Source organism: Diabrotica virgifera, chromosome 3 (genome assembly GCF_917563875.1).
Source record: "Diabrotica virgifera virgifera chromosome 3, PGI_DIABVI_V3a".
NCBI classification, from domain to species: Eukaryota; Metazoa; Arthropoda; class Insecta; order Coleoptera; family Chrysomelidae; genus Diabrotica; species Diabrotica virgifera.
Window position 1 is genome coordinate 67,120,933 of NC_065445.1, and position 27,026 is coordinate 67,147,958.

The following is a 27,026-nucleotide window of genomic DNA, read 5'->3' on the forward strand; positions in this document are numbered from 1 at the left end:
CTTCGAATTCCATGGACGGCTCGCCGTACAAATGTCTCGGTTCTGGATGAAATTAAACCGGATCAGCGTCTCTCCAGTACCGTTTACTCTAGAATTTTAAAGTTCTTTGGTCATATCCATCGGAGTGATCACAAAATGGAGCGGTTGGTGGTCCAAGGAAGGCCTCAGACTCAACGCCAACGCGGAAGATCTCCACAGCGATGGGCGGACATTACTAAAAAGCTTCTCAACAAACAGTATACTGAGGCAATACATGTAACTGATGACCGCGACCAGTGGAGAAATATTATCAATCAAACTGTCCGAGCTGCTGAAGCCCAATTATGAACCACAACACATCTACTAAGATGTTAATGACTATGATGATGATACATTAAAAGAATTGAAAAAATATTAAATCAACAGTTTCATCAAATATGTATAAATATATTGCAGTATTAGTAGAGTTGAGGTCTAAACCTTGAAAAATGTGTTTTGTCGCTTGGTATATTATTTAGCATTATTTCAAGTTTACAATAATCTAACCATGTTCGTTAGTATCCAAGTTACAACTTAAAGAAAAAAATAAAAAGAATAATGTTTTACTGTAATTTTCACGCTCCTATATTTCATCTATTTATTTACAATTTTTCATGGATATTATTGTTTCTAGAGTATTTCCGAAAAATTTTCAGAAAAAACCTATATATTAATGATCTTTTTGATGATTTTTAATATGTACATATTTACCTGGAATCAATACAGTTTCTATGCTATTTTCACAGGTTTCCTCCCCTTGGTTATCATCAAGAAACTCTTCAAATTGATTTTCATCATCATTATTAGTTGTCAAATAGGAATCATCATTCTTGATATAGTCATGATCGTGATCAAAGCCTAGGATTTTTGTAGATAGAACATCTGCATCACAGTTGTAGTTTTCTGAAAAGATAATCTGAATTAAAGTAATTGAGATAACCAATGAATTTTTAAAAATACTGTGTTGGATAAAGGATATCTTCATACTTGTAATTTTAGTATTGAATAATAACATTAATAACGGTGCATATATTTGAGATTTAACGGTCATGTTTTAGAACAGTGGTTGGCAAAGTGCTGCTCCAGAGCCAAATGTGGCTCTTAAGTGTGACTCTGGCACAAATATCCACCCAATAATATTTTTTAATTAAAAAAAACTTGGTAGGAAAAATATTACATCTTATTTTAATAAAGTAGCATTTGCCAAAAATCCTCTTAATAACCGAGTTGAAATTTTCTCATTTTGAAATTGGCATTGGCAGCTGTGAAATATAATTGCTGGATTCAAAAAACAATGAGATATGGCGCTCTAAATTAGAACGTCTTCGTGTTGAATTGGAAAGATTGAAGAAAAAAAAATGTGATCTTAGTTCAAAACACAAGTGCTTTGAATGACCTGGAGAAGGAAGACATAATCATTTTCAATGCTTGGAATAATATTTCAGATTCTTACAATCAGTTGAAAAAGTTTTGCTGTTCTTTCTCTTTTCGGTTCTACATATACAGGATTTCTCATTAACAATTGGAAATATTTTAACTCTAGATTTTTTGACTTAAAATATTACGATTTAACCCAAATCACCTAATGTGGCTCCTCACTGAGTTACAGGGTGTTTTATTTAAAATTATTTGTACCCAGTATTTTAAAACCAATTGACATATCCTTATCAGACTTTGCAGCAAGTGTAGATACTGTAGACCATACTAAATTATGTTAAACAAACGTTTCTGGCTACTACCAGAGGCGTACAACAGGGAAAATTAATAGTTGACTCTCCCCAAATTCTATGCCACTGGTGGATTTGCTATTTTAGTACAATTTTTCGATTCTCCAATACTTTCTATGTAAATAATATGCTCTTCATTTGAAGTTAAAAATGAAACGGCACAGTTATTTCTTTGTTTTCACAGCTTTATTTTTAACTTCAAATATATCTAAAACTAATGATTTTATAGTTACGAATGAAGAGTGTATTATTTGGATAGAAAGTATTGGAGAATCTAAAAAGTATGCTAAAATAGCAGTTCTGTCAGTGGCATAGAATTTGGGAAGGGCCAACCATTCACTTTCCCCTGGTAGTAGCCAGAAACGATTATTTAACATAATTTAGTAGTGTGTACTTTCTGACACTTTTTGCCAAGTCTACCAATCCCTACTGATTATTTTTATAATTATGCTTTTGCTTTAATAGACAGTTTGTTTTCTTTTTGATTCAGAGTACATGAGTTGAACATATAGCCTCTCTAAAGATTCCTGGGAGACTAAAACGTATGTAGGGGGATGATGATGGAATGGAATATAAACTCTCTTTCATTTGCTCTCAGTTTACTCGTAGTTCATTGGAATTTTTACCTAGAAGAATGGATGGGTAGGTAACTGCATATTGTAGAGTCCTTTTCATATGCTTTATTAACACGTTTAACGCCGCAATGTATATAATATTACGGCTCTCTGGGCCGACTTAGCCGTGGTCCATACAGTATAGCAGTCACTGCGAAGCAAGTGTGATTCGCGCTGCCCTGTCAGTAATATAAGCGTGAATCGTATATGATTCGTGCAGCGTTCAACGTGTTAATTATATGTTGGCTTTGTAAATTGTAGAAAGCTCAGATTGAGGTTGTAACCAGAGGTTGGTTCCATGGTAGAGGTCTTTATCAGTGGCGGCTCGTCAGAGGAGGCAAGGGAGGCTTAGCCTCCCCATAAATTTTTTACACACTCTACACTGTTTTGTTTATCATGAATCGCGAATACAACAAGCACTCTCACTATTATACAGCGTGTAAATTCCATATTATCATTAAATATCCATACGCACGGAGCATTAGCATTAGAACGCATGATCGTGTCTCAGTTTTATTATATTGTAGGCAGGACCCTGGGTTATCCTGAGATGCATGAACGTAGCCGAGAAGCCCAGCAGTCTCAGTTGCTAATGCTCCGTGCAGCGCAGCAGGTGTTTAAAGAGACCCGGTCTCCTAACAGTGGCATCTACAGTGCCATCACACGCTGCCCGCAGATATACCAAGGGAGGCTAAGTAGCTTCTCGTCTCAGTTGCGTGCGTCTCGGGACAACGAATTTTAGGGTCCTGACTAACAATAATGAAAAATCTAAAAGTGCGAATTTTGTTATGAAATTTGGTATGTGGGGTTAGAATAATATTTGGAACAACTTGTTCAAATAACTTCCGATATCTCTAACTCAAAGCAAAATATCGGTAATTTATCGTGTTTTTGAATTCGCAGTAGGCCGCGTTTAGAATTAAAAAAAAATCAGTTGGGTATCTTTAAAAATGTGAAGCTTCATTATGTATGGACTGCAAAACTTCAAATCTGTATTTATTTTGATATGCATATCTATTTACAAAGATGGAATTGCTAACAAATAAATGACACAAACTTTGGTATTAAACTTTTACAATTAGACTAACTATTTTTAAAATGATATATCATGAAATTAAGAATTATGATGATATTATGAAATGTAAATAAAAATGGTCAAAAAATGGGGCCTTAAATTACATTTTTTGGCGCGTTTTTTTGCTAGTGTAAATTTGTCTCGATATTTTACAAGAAAGTATCCAAATCATATAAGGGGATCATTGTTTAAATAATTAAAAAGGATCATTTTTGCAAAAAAAATAATTTATTAACTGCTAAGATCATTCAATTACTAATGAAGGTCTATAGGATTGTTTTTTGCAAAGTTGAAGAGTAAATCGTTCACATAAGACTTACTAAATTAAATTTGACCCCCTATTTATTTAAATAATTATACATAAAACTTTAAAAACAAATTTGCAAAAAATTATTTTTAGCGTTTTAAATAAGCAATATAAAATATCTTATTTTACAGGAGAAGTTGCGCTATGTTATCAGTATTAATAAAAAAAATTGGTCCAAAAATTATTAATATTTTTTGAGATATTGAATTTGTTTATTAAATGTTACTCTGTTGTCAAAAACGCTGTTGTTGCCAAAGAAATATTCACCTGTATTAAATCTTATTATTTTTATTTTTATGTATATTTCGATAAATGTATTGATACATTCAAATTTCAATTTAACTTCCCCCTAAAATGGCATTTGAAAATTATTCAAATTTGTTTATAATTTGGTTTTTTAATAACGTCGCAGGGATTAAGTATTTTTTCGATAATTGGGTTCCTGGGAATTTTTCACTGATTAACTAATTTTTTGTCTTTTTTTCCTATTCTTTTTTTTTTCTTGCGAGTTATATTACTACAGGTCCTTGTAGGGTTAAGTTTCATTAAAAATGTCGAATCTCTAAGTTGTAGATTCTAGACCTAAAAATATTAAGATTGGTCTAAATTCACTTATATAAAATGTGGCTACTTACTGAGTTACAGGGTGTTTTATTTAACAATTTAAAAATTTATAAAAAAGGGTTCAAGGCAGGTTTTGTTTATATTCGATTCAGAGTTGGACTACCATCTCCATATAGTAACTATTTCAGCATCCTTATGCATCATCAGTGAAGATTATGCAGTCACAACTCTGAAGGGAATACAAACATTCTGCCTCTTTTAAAGCAAACCATCGCGATGCGATGAACCCGCCTTTTGAGACGCAATACAGCGACATCTCTCGTATTACGAGGAAAACGAAAAGCCCTAGATACAAAGTTTACTACTTTTTAAACAATTAGAATAATTGAAATAAAAATATAATAAACAATATTTTAAATCCAAGACTTTTCGTTAATAAACTGCTTTCTGGCTGCATCCCATATCTCCGGATTTTACAATATATAATCACATAGAGACGACGAAATAGGAGAAAGCAAATAGAGGACACTTAGGCCACGCATTTACCTTCTCTTCGTCTAGGAAAAGGACCGAAAGACAGTTTCTAATACTCACAAATTGAGTAAAAATGAAAAAGATAAAAAAGGGTTCAAGGCAGGTTTTGTTTATATTCGATTCAGAGTTGGACTACCATTTTAGTTTAGACTACAAATTTTACCAATTTAAAAATTATTTTTACCAAGTACTTTCAAACTATTTGACGTATCCTTATCATACTTGGAAAAAGTGTGGGTACTATACAGTCTACTAAATTTTGATAAATAAAAGTTTCTAGCTACTACCAGAGGCGTACAACAGGGGATAGTTAATGGTTGACCCTTCCCATTTTCTACGCCACTGAGGGAATTACTATTTTTGCGAAATTTTTCGATTCTCCAATACTTTCTATGTAAATAATATACTCTTTACTGGTAACGATTAAGTCATTAGTTTTCGAGATATTGGACGTTAAAAATTAAACGGCATAGTTATTTTAATTCATTCATTCATTCATTCATTTTAAACTTCCAATATCTCTCAAACTTATGACTTTATCGATACCACTAAAGTTATTTACATACAAAGTATTGGAGAATCGAAAAATTTCGCTAAAATAATAATTCACTCAATGGCGTAGAATTTGGGAAGGGTCAATCATTCAATATCCCCTGTAGTACGCCTCTGGCATTAGCTAGAAACGTGTATTAATCACAATTTAGTAGGGTGTATAATAGCCACACTTTCTGCCAAGTATGATAAGGATACGTCAAATAGTTTTAAAGTACTTGGTAACAATAATTTTTAAATAAAACACCCTGTAACTCAGTAAGTAGCCACATTTTATTTAAGAGATTTTAGTTAAATCTTAATATTTTTAGGTCTAGAATCTACAACTCAGAGACATTCTTAATAAAATTTAACCCTAAAAGTAATACTTAGAACACCAAGAAAAAAAAAAGAAAAAACGACAAAAAATTTTTGTTAATTAGTAAAAAATGCCCAGGAACCCAATTATCGAAACGGCATTTCAAAATACTTAATCCCCGCGACGGTATTAAAAAAACAAATTATAAACAAATTTTAATAATTTTCAAATGCCATTTTAGGGAGGAGTGTAATGGAAATTTGAATTTATCAATACATTTATCGAAAATGTACATAAAAATAATGAGATGTTAAGCAGGTGAATATTTCTCCGGCAACAACCGCGTTTTTGCAATTGAAAATATAGTAACATTTAATAAACAAATTCAATATCTCAAAAAATATTAAATATTTTTCGACCAATTTTTTTTTATTAATACTGGTAACATAGCGCAGCTTACTATGTAAAATAAGATATTTTATAGTGTTTATTTAAAACGCTAAAAATAATTTTTTGCAAATTTGTTTTTAAAGTTTTATATACAATTATTTAAATAAATAGGGAGTCAAATTTAATTTAGTAAGTCTTATGTGAAAGATTTACCCTTCAACTTTGCAGAAAAAAATTCCATAGACCTTTATTAATAAGTGAATTACCTCGGCAGTTAAAAAAGTATTTTTTTTGCAAAAATGACCCCTTTTTAATTATTTAAACAATGATCCCCTTGTATGATTCGGATACTTTCTTGAAAATATCTTTTGTACCCACCTAAACTTTGATATAAAATTTGTTTGAACCTGTACGAATTTACATTTTGACTTTTTTTATTTTATTAGGCTACTAATTCGAAGCACACATGACAACACTGTCATGCCTTCATTTCCTTACAATTTAATGATGCCCAAAATTTTAATTGATCTTCTATTTCTATGTATTTTCCTAAAAATTTATCTTCTTTCACTCTTTCTCTACTGTAGGATTTCGATAGACTTGCCAGGAATATTATGTTCATTGAATGGAATATCATTTAAAATGTGATTATAAAAATAATTAAAAATGAATTAAACACCTATAAAACATTTATAGATTATTTTTCAATGTTTTATAACAAATTAAATTTTGTATTTATATACCTACATTAAAAATATTCTTCAGGAAGTTAATAGCTATTTGTATAACAAGGGAGGAAAGTGCTACTTTTCCTCCCGAGAATGAAGTTTACTGCCCGATGCGTAGCGGAGGGCAGTAATCATTCAAGGGAGGAAAAGGCACTTTACTCCCATGTTATACATATGGTTTTTCCACCTTCCTCAAATAACAAGTCATTTTTTCATTTTTACTGAATTTATTTATGTTAACTACCCAACAAAATGTATTAAACCTAAAACTAACAAGTAGGCACAATATAACTGTCAACTGTCAAATATAAGTCAAATTATTAATGTAAACATTGTTAAATCAAAATAAAAATTTACTGTTTTTTACCATTCTGCAAAATACAGGGTGTTTTATAAATAAACGTTAAACTGTATAGATACTTACGTAATAGAAAATAGATATTGTACAGGGCGTCAATAAGTTATATTTCATGAATGAAATACCATGACGTCACTTTTACTTTTCCTCCCTAGGGAGGAAAAGTACAGCTTTGCTCCCTACAATCAGGTCCGGAAAAGTATACTTTCGGTAGAGGTAGGTGGAAAAAATATTATTTTACTTGAAATTTTTTACATAAAATACCTACACCTACTATCCCTTGTTTTCATCTTCCTCACTAACGACATTCTCAAAAATAATTTGATTATTACTTAACGACGTTCTACACCTTCCTTGCAGGGTATGCCTCTCAGAGGAAAGGGGGGAAACTTATATGCAAGTGAAAGTCGGTAACAATGCATTTATAGCAGAATACTCAAATCATATGTGTCAGTATTGAATACTTTATAAAAATAAATTACGGAATTAATTATAATAAAAAAATTAAAAATAAATGGTACTGTAAACAATTCTCATTTTTTAATATGGTATTCCTTACAAAAAAACCTTTAATGTAACCCCAAATAATTAAAAATCATAAATTTGGGTCAAAAATTATTAACTTTTTAAGAATTCCCATAAGAGCCCATGTTAAAACTTAACTTTGACCCTTAATTAAATGGCACGGTAAAACAATTTTTAAAAAATCAAGTCTTAGTTTTATTTAAGTAAACTAAACAGACTAAAATTTCATGCAAATCCTTAATTCTTTGCCGAAGGTGTAGAACGTCATTAATTGTTCTTCAATTTCAATACATCTGTTAATCAATTCACAAATAAAACACCTAGAACATCTATTTATTGTGCATTATATACATATATTCAAAGATTATAATGTGTAAGGCTGTCTCTCCAGGTTGTAGTTCAATTTTCATTTCCTTATGATTATCCTTCCACAACACTTCTACAGTAGAACTCCAATTATCCAAATCGCCAATTATCCGGATCAGATTGAGAAAAAGAAAAAATCAAATTTGCAAAAAAATAATTCATTTTACTGTGATTCAGTATTGTGTGTCAATATTACGTAATGTAAACTTTGCCATTTACGTATTGTTGTGTATACTGTATTGTATTTCATAATAAATACCATATATCGTTGCCTTAGTACTATAACTTGATAACTCCAAAATTGACGTTTTTGAGATAACTAGTTCACAAGATGTATTTTATTTGCCTCCATATTGTGTAAAAACTTGATATCTCACTTCAAACGGGTTAAGTATTTATTTATGATTGACGAAAGTTGATAAAACTCAAATGCCACTAATATTCAGTGCTAAAACTTGACAAGATAAGTTATCAAGCTATTATTTAATCGAAATAATCGTGAATACGACATACACTGAATGCTATAACTAGATAACTCGAGTTATCTAGTTTTAGCACGTGTTTCTCTGAAACCATTGAACTTACCACATAATTGCCATCTGTTTATTCGGTTCATTTTAATGCAAGAATTCGAGAATTGTTAGCAGATCTGGCAACCCCCATGGCAGAGGGCTAACTTTCAACAAAATAATGTTTAAAATATTAGTTGTGTTAAAAAGTTCACTTATATGCGACTTAGCACAACATGCGACATTACCAAATGTTAACATTATGGTAGTGCTAAAAGTTGATAACTTTAATTTTTCATGTTTTTTTCCATATTGGAAAACAAATTTACACCATATTCCTAAATAGATCAGTTGCCAAAAAGTTAAGGAACAGTATTTTAGAGCCGCAGAGTGAATTCCTTATTTACTAACATCATGGTAGCAGCACAAATATCTTTAAAATCTTTAAACTCGTTTATCTCAAAACTACTAATTTCGAGTTATCAAGTTATAGTATTAAGGCGACGATATGTTCTCCATTGTGTTTTGCTGTAATTACATTTCTTTCCCGGAAAAGGCCTTTTTCGAGAAAAATTAAATTTTCCGGATTTTTTATTATCCGGATCAGGTCCGGTCCCAATTAATCCGGATAATTGTAGTTCTACTGTATTTCTATGCATCTTCCTATAAATTCATTTTCTTGCTCTTTTTCTATGCTGTAGATTTCTATAGACTTACCATGATTATATTCATTGAACCGAATATCATTTAAAATTTAATTACAAAAATAAAAAATTAAAAACCTATAAAACATTTAATAGACTATTCTTCAATGTTTTATTACAAATTAAATTTTGTATATTCCTTAATATTAAAAATATTCTTCAGGAAGTTAAAAATAAATATTGTTATTTTACTTGAAATTTTTTACATAAAATACTAACCCTCGTTTTGATCTTCTTCCTCGCTATCGACATTCTCAAAAATAATTTGATTATTACTTAATTGTTCTTCAATTTCAATACATCTATCAATCAACTCACTAAATTTCTTCAAAGTTTCAAAACAAATAAAACAAATTCTATCTTTATCTGATAATGTTGATTCCTAAAAATTTATACAAAGTTATTTAAATGTATTAAATTTAAATTATTTATTACCATTTGAGGAACATATTGGAGTAAAACATCTTTGATACTCTCATTATCCAAATGTTCGGTAATTTGAATACATTCGTCGTCATCTGCAAGGGACAGGCAAGTTCTGCACGTAATTTTATACATGGTAAAATTTCAAGAAATTTGTTGTTCAGTACCACAAAACTCGACTCAAATTTTATAGAGCCCACTGTACTGACTTGTGAAAGGCATTCATGAATTCAAAAGTATATTGTTTCTGTACCACAGGCATACATAGAAATCAGAGTGATGGTTACGTTACAACAACTTCTACAACATAGATATCAAAATGGCGGAGTAGCATAGCATGATTGACGTGACATTTCCGTTGGTCAGCCAATCACAAATCAGCATGATACTCACGTGATTCAACTAATAAATTTCGTTCAAGAATTTTTTACCATAGGCAAAAAATTGTTGCGGTTGCAAATGTGTTTTAAAAGCAATTTAACTAAATTTTAGTAAGAGTGCACTTTTCATCAAATATTTACAGCCAAGTAATAAAATATTTGATCAGATCTACCATGCATCCATAGAATTGTAAATCACGCTGACAGAGTGACAGTGACTTTTGACTTCCTACCATAGAGAAATGACAACCTTGTGCTTCCTACTTTATTTTCATCTCCATCTATATTTAACTGATTTAACTGTCATCTGCTGTCATCCATCTGTCATCTACACGTGTGTTTACCATAACATAGGTTAATAGTTAATTATAAAAAAATATCTAGAACATAGCTTAAAATATGGGCAAAGTAAAGCAAAAATCAAATCCTCCTCAGAAAAATGTACCTTTAGAACAAGATATTCAAAATACAAAATTTGCTAAAAGTAAAAATAGAAATAAAATACGTCTTAGAAAAGATGAAGAAGAACAAGTGAGTATATAATATACCTAATACGTATACATGGGCATAAAGGCCCATGAAAGAGATATACCTAGGCACAGTGCTGTTTTTGTAACAATATAGGTTCGATACGCAATGTTCCGGGGGATCTGGGGAGTGTTCATAAGGGGAGTCCGCCCCGGTGAAAACTTTTTAAATTTAGCCTCAGTAAGGGCGTTTTAAAGCTATTTGGGAACAAGGAAAAAATTTAGGAATTTGTTTATAATTTTGTTGTTTTTTTATTTTTTGTCCCAAGAGGTACCGGTATGGTACCAGCACTGCCTAGGCATATATTCAATACCTAGGCATAAGACTATCCTTTAGGTTCTTGCAGATACACTTAAATATCCCCACACCTAACCTTTATCTATTCCTATCCTGGATATCCTCTTCCTCCAAATCTCAACGTTCCATGGCTTTTGTTACATTTTCATTCCAGGATAGCCTTGGTCTTCCCCTCTTCCTCTTACCTGGGGGTTTCCACTGTAATATCTATTTTTGCCAACGCTGCTCATCCATCTGAAGCATGTAACCAAACCACTTAAGCACTTCTGCTCTATTTACTGCTGTTAACGTCCATACCTCACTCTCGTACATCAGAACAGACTCCACGCAGGCCTTTCCTATTCAAAATTTTGTTTCTTTTATAATGAAGTATTTTCAATGGGAAATAAGCCACAATTTTACCAAAAAACCATAAAAAAAATAAAAAAAAAATGAATTTATTGTTTCAACGCCCAAATCGGGTGTCGTTGTCAAAATACAAAATAATACTAAGTAAATAAACAAAAATGTTGTTGCTTAGTAAAAAAATTCTTCTAATAATTTATTTAATCTGACTCATTTATATCGGCAATTCAGGCATGTATTTATACATTTTAAAGTAGAAGACTTTAAAATGATATTGCCAATATCGATGAGTTGCGTTCCTGGGACAACTTTACTAAAAGATAGTTCATTCGATTACATGAAATCAACCCCAACTCAAGAATATCCGCCACAAAAAATCATAGCATGTGATCTGTCTTTAAAAACACAACCAAATGCACGATGGCAGTAAAATTCTCATGCTAGAGATTCGAATAATATAGTATTATTTTGTATTTTGACAATGACACCCGACTTGGGCGTCGAAACGTTAATAAATTAATTTTTTTGGTAAAATTGTGGCTTATTTTCCATTGAAAATGCTTCATTATAAAAATGCCACTTAAGGAAATAGCTTTAGAACAACATTTGTTTCCTTTGTGATAGAATTTTGAATATATAATTTAGCCAGGCATACAAAAGTATATTTATAGTTCTTCTGATCAGCTTAGCTTGCGCTGGGTAAGCCCTTTTCAATAGCCACTACACTAATAGTCGAGGAAATGAAGCATTTTGGCTCGCAATTTTTTTGTCCAGCATGGATTTACTTGAAATGTTCACAGAAGGTAGGGAATAGTCCAAGGATCATTTTCTATATCATGCCGCTGTACGCTAAAACCTTGGGGGTGGTTGCCACCCCATCTCGGGGGCGGGAATTTTTTATTACATTTTAACCATGTAAATCAATGTAAAAGTAATTCTAAGAAAAAAATTTTTTTACATTTCCTTAGTAAAACTAATATTTTTCGAGTTATTCGCGCTTAAAAGTAACAGTTTTTCGATGAAAAGATCGACTTTTTTATAGGGTTTTTTGAGAATACCTCGAAAAATATCCATTTAATAAAAAAAACTGTAGGTAGATATCAAAATTGTATCTTTTAGTAACACAAACCAAATTCTTCTTCTGTAATATCTTTAAGACCAATACAAACCAAGATACGGCATGTTAAAAGTTAGCTTTTCTCGTTAAATGCATAATTTGAAATATTCAAAGTAAAATAACGGAAAAACTTTGCATTTTTCGAGGAAACTTAAATAATCTTTTTTCAAGTATACAGTTACGCCTTTTAAAAAATAAAAATAAAAAGTTTATAGCCTGAAAATTAAACGACTTATGATCAAAAAAAGGTCAGTACCTGCTTCTCTCTGAAAAAATCAGTGAAAACAACCCTCTAACTACCCTCCTAATTAAAAATTGGTCTTCACCTGTCTGTAATTCCTTTTATATTCGTATTATCAATACACCCAAAAAGATTGACCTATTTAAAAGACCTAATTTTAGAAAAATTGGAGTTTAAAGAAAAATAAATTTTTTGGAATTTCCCATTTTTCACCTTTTACTTAAAAATATCTCCGAAAATACTGGAGATACGAAAAAAATGATGGACTACTAAATTGTAGCTTTTTTAGTAACTAAAATTCTCTTGTGCATAGATATTCACTACAGTGAACAGTTAGCGAGATATAGCTTTTTAAAACCTCTGTTTACGACAAACACCCCCTTATTGGAGCCCTTTAAACCCATCCTAATTAAAAACTAAGGGATCTTACGGAATTTAGTTTACACAGTCTTATAACTCTTCAAAAATCCTACAGTCATTTTTGAAAAAACTTTTTATCGAAAAAAATGAAGGAGCTATGTTTATAAAACAATTTTTTTTTCGAAAAATTCGGATAGTCCGCTTATGGATAATTTTCAATGTATGTATAATAACACTGAACCGGTTCGTATACTGGAAGATGACTAAAAAACTATTTGTATTTCTATTTGTACATATTTGTAAATTCGTATTTTTGTGTAAATAATTGTTTTTGTAATTATTCTTTAATTCTACTTTTTTTCTGTATAGATCTATGAAAATATCTACTTATGAAAACTGTAATGGTATTAAGGGTGGTTTTTAAGCATTGAAATACAGTACAACCTGCCATATCCGGACCTGTCATATCCGGACCTCCCCATATCTGGACGGTTCTGCGCCGTCCGGATCTACCGAAATCTACCGAGAAGGGCAGTCCTGGGCAGAAATTATTCTGTTAGGATAAGTAAATTTTTTATATATAGCTCCAACAAGGGTGGTTTTAAGGGTTGAAATATTATGATAGTATATCTTAAAGCATAAAACAATCATTATGTAACTAATAAGAACCAAATGTTGACAATATTAAAGTTTAAAATATTATTTTATAATTTTTTACAATTAGGGGTAGTTTTCACCCTTAAAAAACCAAAAGCGTACAACGGCTCAACATAAAATGAACTAGAGGGTGTAATGAGCCTAATCCCAAATTTTTGTACAAATCAATGCTGGACGAAAAAATTGCGAGGTTTTGCCATTTTTCAGCTTCATTTCCTCGACTATAATAGTATTTATAAATGACAGTTTTATGGACTTCAAAAATGGGATTTCTATAAAATTTAATTACAATTTACGCTGTTATTATTTAAAATTCAGGTTGGCAAAATGATACGAAATGATTGGAATTTCGAGACCAATCTATTCATGTAAATTTTATTTCATTTGAGTAACATCATATTTTCCATAAGATGTGTGCCATGTCCTTTCCAGATTGGTAATTAAAATGTCAAGAAAAATGCAAAATGTAATTCTAATTACAATCAATTTTAGTTTAATCCCATATAAACTGATATTTAAGTTTATCTAACTTTATACAGGGTGTTTCAAAAAGGTATGTCATAATTTAAATCATGCATTCCGGGGACAAAAATAAATTGATTGAATCCAACTTACCTTAGTACAAAAGTGTACACAAAAAAAGTTACAGCCCTTTGAAGTTACAAAATGAAAATCCATTTTTTTTTCGTATATCGAAATCTCTAGAGATTTTTCATTGAAAATGGACATGTGGCATTCTTATGGCAGCAACATCTTAAAAAAAAATTAAAGTGAAATGTGTGCACCCCATAAAAATTTTATGGGGATTTTGCTCCCTTAAACCCCCCCAAACTTTTGTGTTCGTTCCAATTATTTCATTATTGTGGTACCATTAGTTCAATTCAATTCAATTTATTAACCAAAATTTACAATTTTAACTAGGTATAATAATGTACAGAAAGACACCTAGATGTGAAAACATCTGTGTGTGTCTATAGAAAAATCCTAAATAAATATAAATTATTAGTTATAAACAAACATAACATTAGTTATAATTAGTTATAAAAAATATTTGAGAATCAAAACTATTATGAATTTAACTTAAAACTAAGTAAACAACATAAACTATACAGGGTGTCCAGAAACTCTACCGACAAACTAAGACAGGGGATTCTTCAGATAATTTTAAGATAATTTAACCCAATTCACTTAGTCCGAGAATGCTTCCTAAGGGAGCTAGAGCTCTTTGAAGATGGCGTCTTGTAATTAGTTTTTCTTAAATACCTCCAGAATGCTTCTATTTAGAAAAACAAAAATAGGTACGCGTATTTATCTTCAAGATATAAATCTAATCCATCTATTGCAAATTTCTAGTACCGATCATAGGCGTCCGTTTTAGGTAGGGCAACAGTTATTTTATCGCATAACTTTTTTATCTTTAACTTTTATGCATTTCTGACACTGGATTATTAAATTGTGAAGTATTCTAGTACTAAAAGGTACTCTTGTTTTAAATCGGTAGGACACACCGTTTTCTAGAAACATCGATTAGAAAATTTTTCGCTTTATGAATTAAAAAAAAAAATTAAAAAAAAAACTGTTTAGAAAGACGAAAACTGGTACATTTATTTATATTCCAGAGATAAATCGATTTCATTAATTGCGAATTTCTAGTACTGGTCATAGGCGTCCGTTTTGGGTAGGTCAACTGTTATTTTATAGCATACCTTTCTTGTCTTGAATTTTTGAGCATTTTTGACACTAGATTATTAAATTATGAGGTATTCGAGTACTAAAAGTTACTCTTAATTTATGTTGGTAAAATACTTCGTTTTTTGTTGAAAAGTTCTTTCAATTTTTTTTCAAATTCCAAAAACAAAAAACTTTCAAATCGATTTTTCTAGAAAACGGTGTGTCCTACCGACAAGAGTACCTTTTAGTACTAGAATACCTCACAATTTAATAATCCGGTGTCAGAAATGCATAAAAGTTAAGGACAAAAAAGTTATGCGATAAAATACCTGTTGCTCTACCCAAAACGGACGCCTATGACCGGTACTATAAATTTGCAATGGATGGAATCAATTCATCTCTGAAAGGTAAATATGCATAGCAATTTTCTTTTTTCTAAATAGAAGCGTTCTAGAGGTATTTAAGAAAAACTAATTTCATGACGCCATCTTCAAAGAGCTCTAGCTCCCTTAAGAAGCATTTTCGCACTAGGTGAATTGGGCTGAATTATCTTAAAATTATCTAAGGAATCTTCTGTCTTCGTTTGTCGGTAGAGTTTCTGGACACCCTGTATAATATGTAAAAAAAAACAACTTATAGATATTAAGAATTCCAAATTAGAAAAAAAATGCAGAATTTACAATTCGAATTGTGTTTTGTTTCCAGTAATACAATCAACTACTTTTTTATTAAACTTTTTTATTGATTTGATTTCTTTTATTTTGTTTGGTAGTAAATTATAATACTTGGGTGTCCTAAAAATCACAGAATGCTGGCTTATTCCTTGACTTAACTGTGGTAATACTAGGTCCTTTTTGATGTTACCTCTAGTTTGGTAATTATGTTCTATTAGTGTCTGTTTGGAGAAATTTTTGTGAATATATGTGCAACGTGTTGAAATATAGAGTGTTTTCAAGTCACAGATTTTGCAAAACACAACGTTTTTAAAACTTTTTTGCCTCTTAGTATTTTTTCGATAAGCCAATTTTTATCGAAATGCGGCTTCTTTTTTAATATGTTTACATAAAAATCCTATGGGGGTTTTGTTCCTTTAAACCCCCCAAATGTTCGTGTACGTTCCAATTAAACTATTATTGTGGTACCATTAGGTAAACACAGTGTTTTTAAAACTTTTTTGCCTCCTAGTCTTTTTTTGATAAGTTACCTTTTATCGAGATGTGGCTTCTTCTTCAAAATATACCTAAAAATGTAAATTATAAATAAATTTTTAGATTATTAACAGGTATATCATAGATACTTAACCTTAACCATATACAAATATGTGGTGGATTCGACAAATATTCAAAATATCTTGATAAACAATGGCTTATCGAAAAAGTACTAAGAGGCAAAAAAGTTTTAAAAACATTGTGTTTAACTAATGGTGCCACAATAATAATTTAATTGGAACATACACAAAAGTTTGGGGGGTTGAAGGGAGCAAAACCCCCACAAAATTTTTATGGGGTGCACAAATTTCACTTTAATTTTTTTTAAGATGTTGCTACCATAAGAATGCCACATGTCCATTTTCAATGAAAAATCTGTAAGAGACTTCGATATATGAAAAAAAAGAATGTGTGTGTACTTTGTACGCACAAAAGAAGATATTCTTCTATTATAGGTAATTTAAACGAAGTAAATATACTTAAAAGGTTATTTGTACTTATTTTATTTAAAAATCAAACTAACTTTCTTATCTACCACTTTCAAAAAAGAAGAATATCTTCAAAAATTATATAATAATATAGTACTTACAATCATAAAATCTATAAAAAAAAAATAAAAAAATAATAACTTGCTTGGGGCTCGAACTCACTTCACTTCTACCGCGCTGTACGAAAGCTGACGGCATGCCGCGGCATTTCAAACTAGACCACATCCGCGTGTACGTCATATGGGAATATACACAAACTAAACGTTTACTCCATAAATTTATATGAATTTAATAAAATCATTAGTTTGATTTTTGTCGAAATAAAATATAACAAAGTATAGTGTAAGAAAACAATATATGAGATGAAGATTTTTAGAAAGTTTGTTCGTAATCAGATTATGTAAATTAAAGCATTGCCTACTAATAGGTAACTACATTATTTTGTTTACATTTTCCTAATAGATAGGTATTGAAACTATTAGGTATTTCCAACTGAAACATTTAAAATTACGTACCTGCGGCTTTTCAAAACTATTTAAAAACTCACTATAATTATAAATTTTATTTTATTTCTGTCCACACATCAATAAAAACTAATATTATACAATATTTTTGTTAACCATAATCTCCATATTGAACAATTATTGACAGATCATTTCAAAATTTCAACACCCAATCAGAGCCCGTATAACCACTAATACCATACTGTCGGTGTGCGCATGCGCGTGGTAAATCAAATTTTACCCTCAATAGATTCGTCGCTAAAGAAGAATATCTTCAAAAAATCGATTTTCATTTTGTAACTTCAAAGGGCTGTAACTTTTTTTGTGTACACTTTTGTACTAAGGTAAGTTGGATTCAATCAATTTATTTTTGTCCCCGTAATGCGTGATTTAATTTATGACATACCTTATTGAAACACCCTGTATAACCAATAACTAGATGCACAGGTCACATAAAACACATTGTTTTTAAGAGTCAACTAAAATGTTCAATAATCAGTAGAGTATAAGTATAATTCTGGACCTCGGAAGTAAACTACACTATGTCATTTCGAGCAATTGTGTTTAGCCTGTGTTTGCAACAAAGTTTAGAGCACTTAGGATGTTATTAAAAATCTGATATATCCCATAATTGGTTGAAGGACAATATGGCCATATTTTAATGATAATATATAGGTACCCAATATATAACCAACTAATAAAATAAGTGGATTAAAGGAACTTGTTCAAAATAACACCATGTCGACATGTGTAGTTTACCTCCGAGGTCCAGAATTGCAAAAATCATAAGGGAAAATCTTTTTCTGCGATGCATGATCACATTGTTTATCCTTGATTTATGAGAAAGTAAAGCTTACACAAAATTATTTTTTGTTGAAGAAAGACAAAATGGTGCTACTATAGTATGTGGTCTACCTGCCCCTATTATAATGTGCAATATAAGCTAATTTTATAAGCCAAAGTATCAATTTGCAAAACCAAAACAATGATTGTTCGGATTTATGAGTTTTATTCACTTTGTAAAAATTTTTTGCTGGCACTGTATACCTACCTGTGTGGCTAAACAATACCATAATCTTTTTAATCTTTTCTCATGAGGGTTTGCACACTATAATGAAATTTTACAAAGTGAATAAAACGCATAAATCAGAAGAATTATTATTTCAATTCTACAAATCAATGCTCTGCCATATCAATTTATTATTTTAATTGGGGACAAGCCAGAAAATTGGCTTATTCCCAACTAAAATAGTAAACAGAGATATAACAAATAGAGCTCCATTCCCGGGAAGTTCCCGGGAAATCAGTAAAAAACAGAAATCCCGATTCCCGGGAATTCCCGAGATTTTTTTTCATATTATATTTTAAATTATCAGCAGAGATATTTATTACTAACTCACAAGGAATAAATGAATATGATGCAATTATTATCCCTGTCTGCTTAATAATCATTTTAAATTATTCCACTTAAAATATTTCTTTTTCGATTACCCATATTATTTTAAACCTTCCAATTCTGGCCTTAAATCAGAATGTATCATATATAATATATCCTAGTGGTCAGCATAAAAATTATCTTGTTTATGGGACGCAACCGATTTGATTCATTTTGAATCATCCAGATAACATAAATATTTACTTTGAGTTAAAATTATGATTATGAAGAATTTAGTCTATTAAGCATAGGGAACTACCAAGGAAATATTATGTTAAATATATTATTGATGTAACTGGTGACGACTAATCACTACTAATCAGTCACTACTAATCATAAAATAATTAATCGTCGACTAGGAGAGCCTTTGCCATGTCAAATTCAAGGCAATCTGTTTGGAAATATTTTAAAAAACAAGGTGAAAGGGCAGTTTGTTTATTGTGCATGGGAAAAATCAAGTCAATTAGTGTGAAAGGTTCATCAACTTCGGGTTTAATCAAACATCTCCGAGGAGTTCATAAGAAAATGGAAGGGTTTCCATTAGTGAGTACATCATTACAAGATGATGAACCTCCAACAAAAATAAAAGTGCAACCGTCCATGCTAAGTTTTTTGAAAAGATCTTCAAAGGAGGAAATTGTGGCAGAATTATTGGCGGTGGATGGATTTTCAGCACATGCAGTATCCAAAAGTAAATTTATCCGACAAGCAATGAGTGATTGCGGCCATAGTTTGCCAAAAGATGCCACAAATATTATGAACCTAATGCACGCATATTTTGATGAGGCAAAAGAAAAAACAGTTATTGAAATCAACAAGATTAAAGAAAGTAAATTCAGTATTACTCTCGATGAATGGAGCAGCCTCAAAAACCGACGATTTATGAATGTAAACATACACACATCTGACGGCACTTTTTACAATTTGGGTTTAAAAAGAATAATTGGCAGTTGCCCTTCAGAAAAAATGGAGGAGCTTCTAATGTCAAAATTAAATGAGCTTAAGCTGAGCCTCTCAGATATCGTGGGTGTGACAACTGATGGAGCGAGTGTCATGGTAAAGTTTGGACGAGAGTGGTCCAAGCTTCATCAACAGTGTTTCAATCACGCTATTCATCTTAAGGTTTTAGACGTTTTATTTAAAAAAAAATTATGGTGGTCATCATAGTGACAGTGACTCCCCCGACAAAAATGAAGATGAAACCGAAGCAAGTTTTAATCGTTCAGAAGTTGAAACAGTGAGAGTGAGACCTGATATATGTGATGCATTGAAACGGGTGCGTAAAATTGTTAAAACATTAAAAAACTTGCCAGTACGCAACACAATTCTTCAAAATTACATCAAATCCGACAAAGGGAAGGAGCTATCTCTTCTATTAGATTGCAAAACTCGATGGAACAGCACATATGCTATGATTGAGCGAGTCTTAACCGTGAATGCTTCAATTTCAGCTGTGTTAGATGAATTGAATTTAGGAAATCTTCAAATCGATGACATAATTGACGTTCTTAAAGATTTGCACAGCTCATTGTATCCCATTTCAATTGCTATAAACGCGCTTAGTCGGCGAGATGCTACTCTTTTAACAGCTGAAGGTGTATTTAATTTTTTACTTAAAGCATTGAGCGAAGAACCTGGAGCTTTGGCAAAAGAATTTTACGAGGCGTTACAACACCATATTAACCAGCGCCGACAAACTGATTTGATTACGTTGATGCGATATCTGCAAAACAAGGACTTGACTGAAAACAGACATTTGCCACTATCTAATAAAAGAACAATAAATTGATTAGCTATTGATTTGATAAAATTTTTGTTTTCTCAGGATCAAGATGAATCGACTGAAACTACAGATCATCAAAGTGATATGGATTCATCAGTTTCATCGTATACCAATACTGATGATTTGAAAAAAAAAAGTTATCATCTGCAATTGAGTCTGCCACAGCTGTGTGTTCTCAAAATAATTCAAATGTTGATAAAAATGATCTTGAAAAGGTCATTAAACACGAGCTTGCGCTGTACGAGAACTCAAATGAGCTGACCGGACATTTAAAAAAATTGCCCACTGCATTAAAAAGTATAAGACTTACATCAACAGAAAGCGAACAGGCATTTTCAATGTCAGCAAATTTCTGCACAAAAAAAAGAGCCAGCCTGAAGGATGAAACGGTTAACAATTTGTGTTTCCTAAAAACATATTTTATTAATAAAAACAAAGAAAATTCAGATTAACACATAGTTTTCCAATTTTTAAAATTTTCTTTAAAACATTAAAATTTTTTTAATGCTTTCTAGTATTCAAATTTATACGTTTTTATACTGATTGCATTAAAAAAATAATAAAGAATTAAATTAAAAAAACAGTTTTTTATTTTTAAATTTCTCGATTCCCGGGAAATCCAAATTACCGACTCCCGATTCCCGGGAAATCAAAAAGGGCCGGGAAAATGAAGCTCTAATAACAAAGGATTATTTGTAAAATTAAAATAATAATTCTTATTTATGTGTTTATATACCTGATGGTAGACAGCATACTATAGTAGCACCGACATAATAATATAACTTTGACATCTTTATACATAATATATCATATTTTGTTTATTTTTAGTATGTGGATGCAAATTTATCCAGGAAAATTCTATCAGCTGCTCGTTCCCAGCAAAGAGAACTAGAAGAAAACACACCCCAGCAGTCAAAAAATAAATTTGTAAGCTTAGATGCCATGGATTCAGACGAATCTGATGAAGCAGAAGATGACACTGTTGACGATGCATATTACGAAAATATTGAAATTAATGAAGATGATGAAAAAGCAATCGATATGTTCATGAGCAAAAATCCTTTGCCACGTAGAACTCTTGCTGACATTATTATGGAAAAAATTACTGAAAAACAAACTGAATTAGACACTCACTTCAGTGATGCTGGTTCAATGCAGGTTCAAGATCTGGATGTGAAAGTTAAACAGATGTATGAAGGTGTCAGGGATGTTCTCAGAAAATATAGAAGTGGAAAACTACCAAAAGCATTTAAGATAATACCCAAATTGAAAAATTGGGAGCAAATATTGTACATTACAGACCCACCAACGTGGTCAGCAGCTGCAATGTACCAAGCTACTAGAATTTTTGCATCAAATTTGAAAGAAAATATGGCTCAGAGGTTTTACAACCTAGTTCTCCTACCAAGGATAAGGGATGATTTAATGGAATATAAAAGATTGAACTTTCACCTATACCAAGCACTACGAAAGTCTTTGTTCAAACCAGGAGCTTTTATGAAAGGTATTTTGTTGCCTTTATTGGAAAGTGGTAACTGCACCTTAAGAGAAGCCATAATAATAGGGTCTGTGGTTGCTAAAAATTCTATACCGATACTTCATTCATCTGCAGCCCTTCTAAAAATTGCTGAAATGGATTATACTGGAGCCAACTCTATATTTTTAAGAATATTCTTAGATAAAAAATATGCTCTGCCTTATAGAGTAGTAGATGCTTGTGTGTTTCACTTTGTAAGATTCCAAACGGACTCTAGAGAACTACCAGTGCTGTGGCATCAAGCTCTTTTAACATTTGTTCAGAGGTACAAAGCTGATATATCATCAGAGCAAAAAGAAGCTTTATTGGAGTTATTAAAGAAGCAAAATCACCATACTCTTACTCCTGAAATTAGAAGAGAGTTGCAGCATGCCAAGTGTAGAGACTTAGAAGATGTTATGCCCACAATGGAGTTTGATTAAATATTAAATAAGTAGTTGTTAACAATTATGTTTTGAAGTTGAATTTTATTTGTAAAATTAAATATTATAGGCTTATGCATAATTATTTCGAAATAAAAATACAAAAAGATATGATTCTATAAAAAGAAAATTAGGACATGATTTTAAGGCCATCGGTACATAATTCGCAAATATTTTACGGCTATCCCTACTTTTTCTGTCTTTACACGGCAAATTACGTGTAGTAAAATTCTCACTGGTATGGATAATATGTAAACTTTACTTGACAATGTCATCATTAAGTTTAAAGATGGCTTTTGAATTTTCTTGGATAACTGTTACTTGTAAAGTTAATTGTCTTAATTATTATTAATTCAGTTAATTTATATACTAATTTTTTCACTAACTATGTATTCAGTGATTGTAATAATTTATCTACAGTACAACAAAAACTAATACTCAATCGAGAAAAGAGGAAAAGTGATAAAGTAATTTTTTAATAATAATACAATTTTTTAATAATATTACTATGAAACGCTTACAATTTTGAACATCTTTATTCTTTAACAAAATATTTCGATCACTGAATATATCCTGGCGTATTCTCTGCTTTGGATCTTCCATAAATAATAAACAATAAATAAGTTTTTATTAAGGGGATGGGTACGTATTTTCGGCTGCAATGCTGTTTAAATGGGGATTCATTTTTTTCGAATCCTGGGAAAACTAATAAGTATTTTTAAAAATTGAAACGCAGAATGAAAGACTACATTACCGAGGGCCGAAAGTCCCTGAAAACTTCTATAATGTTTATTTTAATAAGTTGCAGCGATAAAAAACTAAGAGAAAATGTAGTGGGATTTTTAATTTCAAATATCTCATTCAAAAGAAACTTTTTATTTATTCTAAGAGACTTTCGGCCCTCGATAATAATTTAGTCTTTCATTCTGCGTTTACATTTTTTAAATATATTTATTAGTTTTTTCAGGATTCGAAAAAAATGGACACCATGGCCGTGGTGATATTTTCCAAATCGAACATTCGCTATCTTTGTCATACAACGCACTGAGTCAAATAGAATATGATGACAAGACAGTGAAAAATTTAAATATTTGACATGGTATCGGGAATATTTTGAGTTGTTAATTAAATATTATTGATAATGTATTTGATAAATAATTGATTTAAGACGTGAATTTGATAAAAAATTATTTATTGTTTATTATTTATGGAAGATCCAAGCAGAGAATACAACAGGATATATTATGTGATCCAAGTATATAGCAACAATATATTATTAAAAAATCACTTTAAGTAACACTTCCTCTTTTCTCGATTGAGTATTAGTTTTTGTTGTACATATTTATTACAATCACTGAACACATAGTTAGTGAAAAAATTATCACATTTATTAACTGAATTAATAATTTGCAATTATACAAATAACAGTTATCCAAGAACATTTAAAAGCCATCTCTTTAATAAAGTTAATGATGACATTGTCAAGTAGAATGACATTCTAGTAATGTTTACATATCCATACCAGTGTAAATTTTACTACACGTAATTTGGCGTGTAAAGACAGAAAAAGTAGGGATAGCCGTCAAATATTTACAAATTACGTACCGATGGCCTTAAGTTCACGTCTTAAATCAATTATTATTTATCAAATACACTATCAATATTATTTAATCAACAACTCAAAATATTCCCGATGCCATGTCAAATATGTAAAATTGTCACTGATTATCACTGTCTGACTGACAATATGCTGACAATATTCTATTCGACTGAGTGCGTTGTATGACAAAGGTAGACTTTGAAAAGATTTCCACGGACATTGTGTTTATTTGTTTCGAATCCTGAAAAAAACCAATAAATATTTTTGAAAAATTTAAACGCAGAATAAAAGACTAAATTATTACCGAGGGCCGAAAGTTCCTTAGAATAAATAAAAAGTTTATTTTGAATGAGATATTTGAATTTAAAAATCAGCTGTAACTTATTAAAATAAATATTATAGAAGTTCTCAGGGACTTTCGGCCCTCGCTTATAACGTAATCTTTCATTTTGCGTTTAAATTTTTCAAAAAAACTTATTAGTTTTCTCATTCGAAAAAAAAAATGAATCCCATTTGAATAGCATTGGAGCAGAAACTACGTACCCATCCCCTTAACAGTTGGCTGAGTCCTAGAAGTAAAAGATCACTGAAAAATACAGAAAAATATAATTTTGAAGATATTTTTTTGAAATAATTATAATATCTAATGAAATACAGGAATTATAGAACAAAGTAATGTTTATTAACATTTTTTTTCTCCAAAAATCAATATTTTTAATGTTATATCAGAGTAAACTTTAAGTGCATCATTATGCTTAAATTTGTACTTAACACATTGACTGCTATAATATTAAGAAAATCGTTCCCTCAGGCCATAATTCTCACGCGGCTATAAGTACTATTTTTAGTCCTGTCGCCAGGGGGGGTACAACGGCCTCCTTTATTCAGATGGACTTACCCAAGTTTTTTTATGTATGTTGACTGTAGAACACGAATTTTTTTGGGTAACAGTTGATTCGGATGTCAATAAGATTGTTATAAACAAAGAACTTGAGGAATTACATACCAGCGATTTTTCGCAAAACAAACCATTTTTTTGGGGTCATTCTAAGCAAAAAATGTTCTTACAAGTTTTTTCATAGGATGCATAGTTTTCGAGATAAACGCGGTTAAACTTTCAAAAAATCGAAAAATTGCAATTTTTGAACCCGAATAACTTTTGATTAAAAAATAAAATAGCAATTCTGCTTACTGCATTTTAAAGTTCAAGTCAAATTATACCGGTTTTGATTGCGTTGCTAAAAATTAATTTTTTTATTGTCAAACAAAGCTATAAACAAATAGTGTTTCCCGTGCCCAATGCATGCGTTTTAACGCATGGTACGTGGAAATAACCTGTTTGTAGGAGTGCCCACCCGTTCGATTTTAAATGAGAAATGCATTGAAAACATCACTCAAGCACTATGTGTGTATGGCTTTGTTTAACAATAAAAGAATTAATTTTTAGCAATGCAAATTATCAAAACCGATAGAATTTGACTTGAACTTTCAAATGCGATAAGCAGAATTGGTATTTTATTTTTTAATCAAAAGTTATTCGGGTTAAAAAATTGCAATTTTTCGATTTTTTAAAAGTTCAACCGCGTTTATCTCGAAAACTATGCACCCTACGAAAAAACTTGCAAAAATATTTTTTGCTTAGAATGGCCCAAAAAAATGTTTTGTTTTGCGAAAAATTGCTGTTAAGTAACTCCTCAAGTTCTTTGTTTATAACAATATTATCGACATCCGGATCAACTGTTACCCAAAAAATTCGTGTTCTACGGGTCAAAATACATAAAAAAAAAGTTGGGTAAGTCCATCTGAATAAAGGAGGCCGTTGTACCCGCCTGGCGACAGGACTATACAGGGTGAGGCAAATAAAGGGCCTATTAGAAATATCTCGAGAACTAAAGGTAAGAGAATCATGAAAATTGGAATAAAGGGGTTTTGAAGGATGATCTATTAAATGAAAATATTTTCGTCTCTTCGGTTATACCGGAAGTTGCTTATAACTCCGTTCTTTTAAATGGGACACCCTGTATATTTTTACATTTTTGGATTCTCCTCAATACCTCCTTTCTTAAAATATGAGGTTTTGTAATATTATACAGGGTAATTTAAGAGATATTTACGTTTTTTTATTAATTTCGTAGCAACATTCACACCCTGTAGAATTGTAGTAGTTTGATATATAAAACTCTACTTACGTTTAAATGATTTTTAATATAGTCTACTATTGTTAAGAATCATTAGTATAGCTAAATTGTTAATTTTAGTATACAGGGTTGGTCGAAATTCGGAATGAGTATTTTCTGAGTTTTCTTAAATGGAACACCCTGTATTTTAGTATTATAATGAAATGATATTATATGGTACTTTTTTAGTTCTTAAGCATTCCCTATACCTAACTGCTCTAATTTGTGCTTAATTGTTAATCGCACCAACAATCTTAACTACGTAAGTATTTTGATAGCTAAACCATTATTGGTAATTTTAAGTATTAGTCTGGAATAATATGTATTTATTTCTGAAAAATTATTTGTGACTGAATATTTTCACGGCCAACCTAATAAAATTTTACGTATTTTTTGTTGAAATTATTGTTTAGCTTGCATCACCAATAACTCACAAATTAAAGCAGTTAGGTATAGGGAATACTTATAAAATAAAAAAGTACCATGAAATATCATTTCATTACAATACTAAAATACAGGGTGTTCCATTTAGGAAAACTCAGAAAATATTCATTCCCAGTTTTGATCAACCCTGTATACTAAAAT

The 27,026-nt window shown here is 30.8% G+C and overlaps 2 protein-coding genes across 2 annotated transcripts in view; one reads left to right on the forward strand and one right to left on the reverse strand.

Moving 5' to 3' along the window:
- The window catches only part of LOC126881875 (zinc finger protein 816-like), a 71,366-nt gene extending 61,133 nt beyond the window's left edge, over positions 1-10,233 (reverse strand). The window contains exons 1-3 of the mRNA XM_050646525.1: positions 9,705-10,233; positions 9,489-9,651; positions 730-921 (exon numbers count right to left, since the gene is read on the reverse strand). Of these exons, the coding sequence (XP_050502482.1) occupies positions 730-921; positions 9,489-9,651; positions 9,705-9,827 (478 nt within the window). The 5' untranslated portion in view covers positions 9,828-10,233. The remainder of the gene's footprint in view (positions 1-729; positions 922-9,488; positions 9,652-9,704) is intronic.
- A 122-nt stretch (positions 10,234-10,355) lies between these two features.
- LOC126881877 (bystin) lies at positions 10,356-22,773 on the forward strand. Its single transcript, XM_050646527.1, has 2 exons — positions 10,356-10,603; positions 21,534-22,773. The coding sequence occupies exons 1-2, from the start codon at positions 10,472-10,474 to the stop codon at positions 22,662-22,664; spliced, it is 1,263 nt and encodes a 420-aa protein (XP_050502484.1). The 5' UTR covers positions 10,356-10,471; the 3' UTR covers positions 22,665-22,773.
- Positions 22,774-27,026: the final 4,253 nt, after the last annotated feature.